Source organism: Setaria italica, chromosome VIII (assembly GCF_000263155.2).
Source record: "Setaria italica strain Yugu1 chromosome VIII, Setaria_italica_v2.0, whole genome shotgun sequence".
Classification (NCBI taxonomy): domain Eukaryota; kingdom Viridiplantae; phylum Streptophyta; class Magnoliopsida; order Poales; family Poaceae; genus Setaria; species Setaria italica.
This window is the reverse complement of record NC_028457.1, coordinates 32799322-32809028: the sequence shown is the minus strand read 5'-3', so window position 1 is coordinate 32809028 and position 9707 is coordinate 32799322. Positions and strand designations below refer to the sequence as shown.

The 9707-nt window shown below is 45.9% G+C and overlaps 1 protein-coding gene across 1 annotated transcript; it reads left to right on the top strand.

Moving 5' to 3' along the window:
• The first annotated feature begins 36 nt into the window (after positions 1-36).
• Positions 37-1891, top strand: LOC101764971. Its single transcript, XM_004979591.3, has 2 exons — positions 37-148; positions 356-1891. Exon 2 carries the CDS (start codon positions 369-371, stop codon positions 1548-1550), a length of 1182 nt encoding a protein of 393 aa, XP_004979648.1. The 5' UTR covers positions 37-148; positions 356-368; the 3' UTR covers positions 1551-1891.
• Positions 1892-9707: the final 7816 nt, after the last annotated feature.

The window sequence follows — 9707 nt, the reverse complement described above, 5'->3', positions numbered from 1 at the left end:
CCCCCCCCCCCCCCCCCCCCCCCCCCCCCCCCCGGGGCTCAGCTCTCTGCCTACCACCCCAGCTCTGCCGGCGGCCGCCCCCATCCCCGCCTCTGCCGGAACAGAAGCAGCAGGAGCGCGATTCCTCCGCCGCGGGTCGCAGTTTCCGGTAACCCACCTCCATTCCTTCCCGTGGACTCGCCGCCCCACTCTCCTTAGTTTCCTCCTGCCCTCGCCGCCGGTCGCGCACGCAAGGTGTTCGACGCATTGCCCGTGTGTCTGTCCCCGGCGCGCGCGGGCAACGTGGTGGCGGTTTTTCCTCCGGCTTGCGATTTCTTCGCTGACGGCGTGCTGTTTTATTGATTTGCATTGCAAGGTTGGCTGCACCCATGGAGGAGGCGCCGCCCCGCGGGCCACCGGTGTCGTGGTCGGACATCCCGGTGGATCTCGCCAGCCTCGTCCTCGGCCGCCTGCCTGCGCACGTCGACCGCGTCCGGTTCGCCGCCGTGTGCCCTCAGTGGCGCGCGGCCGCGCTGCAGGGGGGCGTGCCCCCGTCGATGCCGATGCTCCTGCTCCCAGACGCCACCGTGTACAGCCTCCCCGGAAGCGAGCCGTTCCGCTTCCCTGGCTGCGTGGGCTACACGGATGCTTGTGGCACTGGCAACTGGTTGGTGTTCTCAGGCGAGGACGGCTGCTTCCTGAGGGATCCTTTCTCCAACACCACTGTGACGCTTCCGGCTCTGTCCCGCGCTCGACTCCTGCAGGTGGGTGATGAGTCCGGTGACGAGGCAGGGCATGCGTGGATGGAAATGGGCGAAGAAAGGGAGCTAGATGCGCACAGAATTATGTTATGTTCGCCTCACCTCATCGCAGCGATATTCAATTTCAGGAGAGAGGGGATCACTCGGATTGCAGTTTGCCAGCCAGGGGCGTCCTCCTGGTGGACCATACTTGTCAGTAGTCCTCTGTTTGTTGACATTGTGTTCCATAAAGGAAAGCTCTATGCCCTTAACTGCATGGATTCACTTTTTGCTGTTGACATCAGTGTAGACCACAGCACGGGCGATCCATGGGTTTCTCAAATCCAACAAGTAATCGGTGACCTTCACACTTGCCACATGATATTCTTACCTGAGGGAGTCCTAATTCTGAGGGTGAACTACCTAGTTGAATCTCGTGGTGCGTTGCTGTTGGTGTGCCGAGAGATGGACCTCCGGTTGGAAGCAGGAAACTGGGATAAAATTGAAGTTCTTGAAGCTGAAGAGACTAGGTTTGAGGTGTATGAGGCCAATTTTGGCCAGTCACGGTGGGCCATGGTGACAACACTAGGGGATGACCAGGTGCTGTTTCTATGTCAACGGTTCGGCAGATCTGTAAATGTTTCTCATAATGAGATGCCAGGGGATCGCATCTTCTTCATAGACAATGACGAGGGGTTTTCCTCCGTTTACAACAAGGGGGCCTCTAGTTCTTGCAGTGTCTACGACATGACAGACGGCAAGGTGTCCTCCCCTCTGCCAATGGTGTCGTGGAAGCCCGGCGCGGTGTTTGCCACATGGCTCTTACCCTAAGGGCTGAACCGCTGAAGTGATCTGTCACGGTGCTAACTGAATGCATTGACCGGTTCGTATCTGGTCTTCGTATAGTGCTATCTGGTATAATGGAAGCTGCTAAGCGTCAGTACTTGTCTGATCGTAGTATGGTGGTCTACTGGTGCCTGTGATGATGACTACAGATTAATCATGTTATGCTCAATTTGTAAACACCTGATGAACCTTGAGGTAGCATGCTATCTGCTGTTATGAACCTTTTCTGCGAGCTTGTCATTGTAAGGTTGTCTCTAGTCGGGTAGGTTGCAAGCTTGTTTGTTGATCTTACCGTTGTTATCGGTTTATACATTTCTTATTATGAACTTTTGGGGGTGGAATATCCATGATCCATCCGGGTAGTAAGGCTATCTTAAGGTAAACAATCAGTGCCTTGATTGCTAGCTGAACTTCTGATGCTCAAGTGGTAATAATGCTCAAAAATAGAAAGATCATTTGTGTTCTATAGTCACATTGTTCAAGCAAACCGAACACGCAATCTGCGAACTCCCACTTGAATAACTCGATGAAATTGCCGTACATACAAGACTACAACCATGTCATACAGTGGCTTACATAATCTGACTCGAAAGGTACATAGTTTTTTAGCGATTGAAAATAAAAAAACCCCCAAAAGAGAGTGTTTCGTTCAAATGGAATAGAACAAGAAAATTGAGGAGCGGCAGTGTGAATGTTAACCAAAAACCCATTGCCTCCAAGTTTTACAAACATCGACCATAAAAAGGAGTGATTTTTGTTCAAAAGGAAAAATACGAGCGAGTCGACCATGTTTAACTCAGGTGAAGACATATTATAGAAAATGGCGTGAATTTTTATTAAACACTTATTTAAAATTTCATTAAAAAGAAACTCTTGAGTACATGGTGATGTATGTGAAAAATTTCAAATTTAAACTGAAAAACATTTATGGATGCAAAGGAAGTCTCATATTTTAAAAGACGAAGATTAGGAGTGGGCGATCAGGTGCAACTAAGGTAATAATGGACTACATCATTTAAGGACGCGGTGAAAAATCATTATAAAAACTTGCACTTAGAAGTTCAAAGAAACATTATTTGAAATTTACGAATAGTATATCGAGTTACGATCTAAATCCATTCCAACTTTCAATTTCAGATTTGCTTCTCTAAGAAATTTAAAAAATCACGAATTTCTTGACGAGGCCAGCCACCTCTGTGGGCTGTGGCTCTGTGGTTCTAGTCATCCCACAAACTGCGCACAGCCCAACCCAGGGACCGCAGCTCGGCCGGCGGCAGCCACCGCCTCCGCCCCGAACAGCAGCAGGGGGATTGCCTGCCCTGCGCTCGCCGCTCCTCTCTCCCTCTGCGCCTCTTGCCCTCGCCGCGGCTCGCGCACGCAAGGTGTTCGACGCATTGCCTGTGCGTCTCGGCGCCGGCCACGCGTTAGCGTTAGCGTTTCTGCTTCGGATTTCTTGGCGCGTGGTGTTTCTTCGCTGACGCGTGCTGTTTTTTCTTGGCCATATCTGTTTGTGTCTCTCATGACGAGGTGCCAGGGGATTCCATCTTCTTCCTGGAGAATGAGGATGAGGATCACCTTCGGTCTAGTGTGGCCTCCTGCAGTGTCTACAGCATGAAGGACGGCAAGGTCTCCACCCCTCTGCCAGCAGTGTCATGGAAGCGTGCGACATGGCTCTTCCCGCAGAACTGAAGTGAAGCTGTTGCTGATCTAGCTAATACGTTGATCGAACTTATCTTACCCTAATATAGTGGTCTTCAATATAACAGAAGCTGCAAAGTGTACAGGTACTTGTCGGATTGTACTATGGTGGCTTACTAGTGTCTATAATGCTGACTATGGTTTGACTGCCTGGTGCTCAGTTTGTAAAACGCTGATGAACCTTAAGATACCATGTATCACTACTGGAGTTTTGCTAAGTACCTGGTTGTTTGCTGAGTGCATTCTATCGGGCACTCGGCAAACACCCTCTTTGCTGACTGCAGAGAAACACTCGGCAAAATAATTGCACTTGGCAAAAAACTTGTTTGCCAAGTGCAGGAAAGAAAACACTCGGCAAATAACAACCTGACACTCGACAAACAATAAACACTCTGCAAAAGACTGCCACGTGACCACCACGTGCGACGGCCGTCAACCACAGCGCTGGCCGTTAGAAGTTTACCGAGTGTCCGTTAGTGACACTCGGCAAAGACAAGGTTTGCCGAGTTTGCCGAGTGTTTTTTATTTGCACTCGGCAAAGACTTAAGTTTGCTGAGTGTTTATTATTAGCACTCGGCAAAACAATAAGTTTTTTTCCTCTCCTACCCTCCAAACTTTTTCTACTCTCCACACACAACATGTGGTACTCCATGTTAAAATTAGGTATATTTCTCGATCTGTTTGCTATATTTAATTAATTTATTACATTTAGAGGATTTTTTTGGTATAAGTCAAATTTGAACTCCAAGTGATTCAAATAATATAAAATGAGTATAAAAATGATATTCATGTTATTGAGTCCAATATGAGGTCTTACCCGAGAAATGAAAGGAAATTTTGAACATCTTGTTCATGAAACACGACAACGAACGTGTGGCCGAATGGTTTTTAAATTCTAAAAAAGGCAAATGAAGTCTGAAAATCATGAGAGATTTGTCAAGATCTCATGATATCGTACGTGGAGGCTATGGTAAAAAATTAAGAAGGTTTCGCATAACTTTTCACGTACGATGCTTACAAACCGAAGCATCTCCGAAGAAGAATTGTAGCGTTGAGAAGGATCCTGTAAGATTTGGAGTCAAAGTGACGGTCGAATTGGGGTTTGACTTCAAAAATTTTTGTATAGGCAATAGACAACATTGATTGTTTCATGTCAAATTTTGGTAATTTTTCAGATCCGTTTGATAATTTTAATTTATTAACTGCAATTATAGAATTTTAATTGATATAAATTGAATTTGAGCTATAACTGCATGAAATAGTGGAATAATATTAGTAGAAAAATCAAATATGCATTGTTGAGTGAATTTTACAAGGTATTTTCAAAGTACATTGGAACAAATTTAGTAAAACACGTTATGGAAAAGAAGGAGAGGGAGGAAAATGGAAAAAAAATTGTTTGCCGAGTGTCCTAGATCGGACACTCCGCAAAATTGGCTTTGCCGAGTGCTAGATCTCGGTCACTCGACAAATCAGCCTAATATCCACCGGCCCCCACCCTCCCTCACCCACACACATGCACACAGATACACGCACACCACCGCCCCCAACCCCCGGCCTGCCGCCAGCACGCCGCGCCGCCGGGTGCCCCCCCCCCTGCCGCACCACCGGGCCTGTGTAAGTGCACAAAATAAGCACAACACAGCAATGAGAAGCTTAGAGATGATATTCACACCGTCCATAACATGTCCATAACAGCAATGAGAAGCATAGAGATGAATTTCCTTTGGCATTGTTATTGTGTGCTCATGGAATCACACAGTTCATAACATGTCTTCTGTGAAAATATTTCACTCAACAAATTGTATTGCTACGTACTGATAAATTTGTCAAAAGTTATGAATGTGATATAGTACCACTGCACTAGGTGAGACCCCATGTACTATTTTGTAGTGTCTTTCAATCCTAGCTATGAAGTTTGGCATTACACATTTTCTATTTTATTTATAGCCTAGTGGTAGAGCAAGAGATATAGCATGAGTTGTTAAATATATGCAACTTCCTACAAGATGTTCATCAATGGTTGTCGACCATCGTGCCGTTGGTTTGGTGTGTATGTGGTTGTCGGCCATCGTGCCGTTTTATTTGTTGCAGGTTTTGGAAACCTCACCATGTAGGGGAGGTGCTGCCAAAATTTACGATTGACACTATTATGTTCCTTTTTTTGTAGGAGAGGCTATTGCACCGTCCTCGACTCGTCACTTTGCAGGACAGCAAGGTGAGGTATAAAAGACCCCTCTTTCCATATCATGTTCGTATATCATGTAACCTAGCTAGGTGTCTCCCTTTCAAAAGAGATACGGTTAGAACTATGCAGATCTTTACATACCTATAATCGTATCTATTTTGAACTGTCCACATTTTTTGGATAGCCTGAGGATGTGTAGATGGGGTTAGTTTCCATGGTTTACTCCGATCGGAGATAGAGTTTCAGCAGCATCTCCATGTTGTTCTCTGGATACACAGTCTCCCTGCCAAGATGTGTATTGGGAGAACAGCGGGAAGGTGCTACCAAAATTCTATATCGGATAGGAGTAGAGCATGGAAACTAACCCTATCTACACATTCTCGGGTGGGATTAAGACCTATCTTCACCTATTATACATTATAGGAATGTGTAGATGCAATTGATTTTTATATTACTTGTTGATATGTTAGAAGATGGATGACCATGAGTGGATGTACACAGCCCGAGCTAGTCAGGATTCGTTGACCAATGAATGGATTGAGAAGACCAATGCTTTCTTGGAACTAGCATTTGCAAGGGCTTATGGAGCGCGTGCCACTTGGTGTCCTTGTAGCAAATGTGCAAACACGCATCGATAAACAAAGGTGGTCATGGGTAAACATCTTTGCAAGAATGGATTTACAATAGACTATACCCGGTGGATCTACCATGGGAAGCCGATCGTGGGAGAGATGAGGTTGTGAGACAACGCATCAAGGATTATGATGCTGATGCCGAGGTAGGAGACATGTTAAATGACTATCATGAAGCACACTTCAATGAAGGATATAGGAAGGAGGAGCCAGAGGCTACCGCAAAGGCGTATTACGAAATGTTGTCTGCGGCACAGCAACCCCTTCACGGGTATACCAAGCTTTCTCAACTGGATGCCATTGCACGCCTAATGGCTGTGAAGTCCCAGTTTAGCTTGAGTCGAGACGCCTTCGATGTTATGTTGATAGTTTTTGGTAGCATGCTCCCGGATGGTCACATTCTGCCAAAGAGCATGTATGAGGCACAAAAACTCCTTCGTGCACTTAAGATGCCATATGAGCAAATACATGCTTGTCCGAAGGGATGCATCTTATTTAGGAAAGAACACGCGGAAGCAAAGTACTATGTGAAGTGTAAATCCTCTAGGTTCCTGGATGTAGACTCTGGTGACGGTCAGAAGAGGCAGCTCGCAATCCCCGTGAAGATCCTACAATACCTTCCATTCATACCAAGGATTCAACGACTTTATATGACTGAGGAACCTGCGAAACAGATGATATGGCACAAATACGGGCGTTGATACAATCCTTAGAAGCTGGTACATCCATCCATGGACAAGGTTTGATGTGATTCATCGTGAGAAAGCTCTAGAGGCTCGTAATATACGTGTTGTGCTGGCAACAGATGGGTTCAATCCTTATGGAATGGCGGCTGCCCCATACACTTGTTGGCCCATGTTCGTTATCCCCTCAACCTCCCCCCTGGTGTCCTCTTTCAATGACAGAACATATTCTTATCGTTGATAATTCCTGAACACCCGGGGAATAATATGAGTGTGTACATGGAGCCTCTGATTGATGATTTGGTCCGTGCTTGGGAGGAAGGGGTATGGACATACGACCGAACTACAAAGACAAACTTCAAAATGCATGTTTGGTACCAGTACTCCCTCCATGACTTGCCGGCGTATGGGATATTCTACGGCTGGTGTGTTCACGGGAAGTTTCCATGCCCAGTATGCAAGGCATCTCTGAAGTTCATTTGGTTGACGAAGGGTGGCAAGTTTTCTTCGTTCGACAAACATCGACAATTCCTCCCTCTTGACCATCCATTCAGATGAGATATCAAGAACTTTACAAAAGATGTCGTAGTTAGAGACCCTAACCGCAGATGATGATTGGCGCCGAGGTTCGTGCTCAGTTAGATGCTCTCGAGGTCAATGCACAAGGAGATGGTTTTCTGGGATAGAGTGAGCAACATGCCTGGACTCAGAAGTCGTGCTTGTGGAACCTCCCTATTTTGATGATCTTCTTCTTCCACATAACATTGATGTAATGAACACTAAAAAGAATGTCGCCGAGGCAATCTTTGGTACAATTGTGGACATTCCTGATAAGACAAAGAATAATGTTAAGGCTAGAGTGGCTCAAGCAAGGTTATGCAATAGACCAAAGCTAGACATGGCGCCTCCTAGAGGGGGCAAGTCATGGAGAAAGCTTAAGGCCGATTTCGTCCTGACGAGGGCCCAAAGGAGGGAAGTACTAGAATGGTTCAAAACGTTAATGTTCCCTGATGGGTATGCAGCAAATCTGAAGAGGGAAGTGAACTTAGCTACTATGCGAATCAACGGGCTCAAGAGTCATGACTACCACATATGGCTTGAGCGGCTACTTCCGGTGATGGTTCTAGGCTATGTCCCTGAGCACGTCTGGCTAGTGTTGGCGGAGTTGAGCAATTTCTTCCGCCAGCTTTGTGCTAAGGAGTTATCTCATACCATGGTTGCAGACATAGAAAGAATGGTGCTTATGTTGCTCTGTAAGTTGGAGAAGATCTTTCCACCCGGCTTCTTCAATCCAATGCAATATTTGATTTTGGACCTCCTGTATGAGGCATGAATGGGGGGGTCTTGTGCAGGGCCATTGATGCTATTCAATTGAGATATGTCAAAAGGTTCTTCGAACTAAATGTAAAAATAAATACAAAATTGAACCATCCATTGCAGAGGCATATATTCTGGAGGAGGTGTCAAACTTCATAACAAAAAACTATGCTGACAACCTTCCCAGCGTGCATAATCCACCCCCTCGTTACCATGCTAGCGAAGATGAATCGAACCTTAGCATTTTCCGAGGTGGAAGAAATATTGTAGGCCCATTGTAACATCATTCGTTGTTTTTTACATACTTTTGTTTTGCATTGTAACATTAGGATGAAATATTGTAGATCCAGGTGGAAGGAGAGAGAAAGCAACGGGAGGAGATGGAGGTGAGGATGGAGGCAGATCGGCAGGAGATGGAGGTAAGGATGGAGGCAGATTGGTAGAGGGCGGCGGCAGCTGAACAGAGGGCGGAGCAGATGTTCCAGTATATGCAGGGTGTGGTTGAGAGGATGGGTCATCCTCCACCACCGAACCTATTCCCTCCTCCTCCACCTCCACCTCCTACAGCTACTCCTACGAGTCACTTGACAACCTTATAATCACCGTTTCTAGTTTATGCAGAATCAATCTTACAAAGAAGCCCAAACACTATAAACTAGAAACTAGAAACAAAGAATGGAAATATGTGAATTAAACAGATTAATGCTATATGCTTGTTACCAACTAGTACTTAAGCAATCATACTAGAGCACAAATGCAATCGTACGTGTTGTTCAATCTATTCTCACACATGCAATCTCTTCTCCTTTGTGCAAAATCAATCGGTGGGATCGAATGAGCCTCACAACCCAGCGTGGTCGCAGTGGAGCTCGTGGCCTCAGTGAACACTCGGCAAGATTTTAATTGTGTTGCATTTGTGAATTACTAAGGACTATTTGTGGTTGTGTTGCATTTGTGGATTACTTGTGACTATTTGTGGTTGTGAATGAATTGCCTGTGATGTTTATTATGAAATATGTGTGATGTCTGTGATGTTTGTTTGAGGGGGGGTCCGTTATACGTGACCGAACCATAAAAATAGGAAAAGTTTGGTCACTTTGCCGAGTGTTACACTCGGCATAGAGTGACTTTGCCGAGTGCTAGGGTAAAAGCACTTGGCAAAGGTGCCACGTGGCAAAATTCTATCCATTCTTGCCAGAATTTGGTCCCTTTACCGTGTGTCACTGGCCTCTGGCCTCTTTGCCGAGTGCCCCAGTGATACTCGGCAAAAAGGCCAAATTCTGGCCCGGGACGCAAATGTTTGCCGAGTGTTTTTTCTATGACACTCGGCAAAGCTTTGAGCTTTGCTGAGTGTTTTTACAATGACACTCGGCAAAGCGGCCGTCACCGTCTCCTCGCCATCCTCGTAACTTTTTTTTTGCCGAGAGTCAATTTAGCACTCGGCAAAGAATTTGCCAAGTGCCCAACAAAAAACACTTCAAAAAGCTCTTTGCTGATAAAATTAATGCCGTGTGATGTTTGCCGAGTGTTACACTCGGCAAAGCTTTTGCTGAGTATTTTTGGAGCTTTCTGTATCTCGTAGTGTGTGGTGTGGTACGGACCTATGCTGTTAGCTACTTAGCTT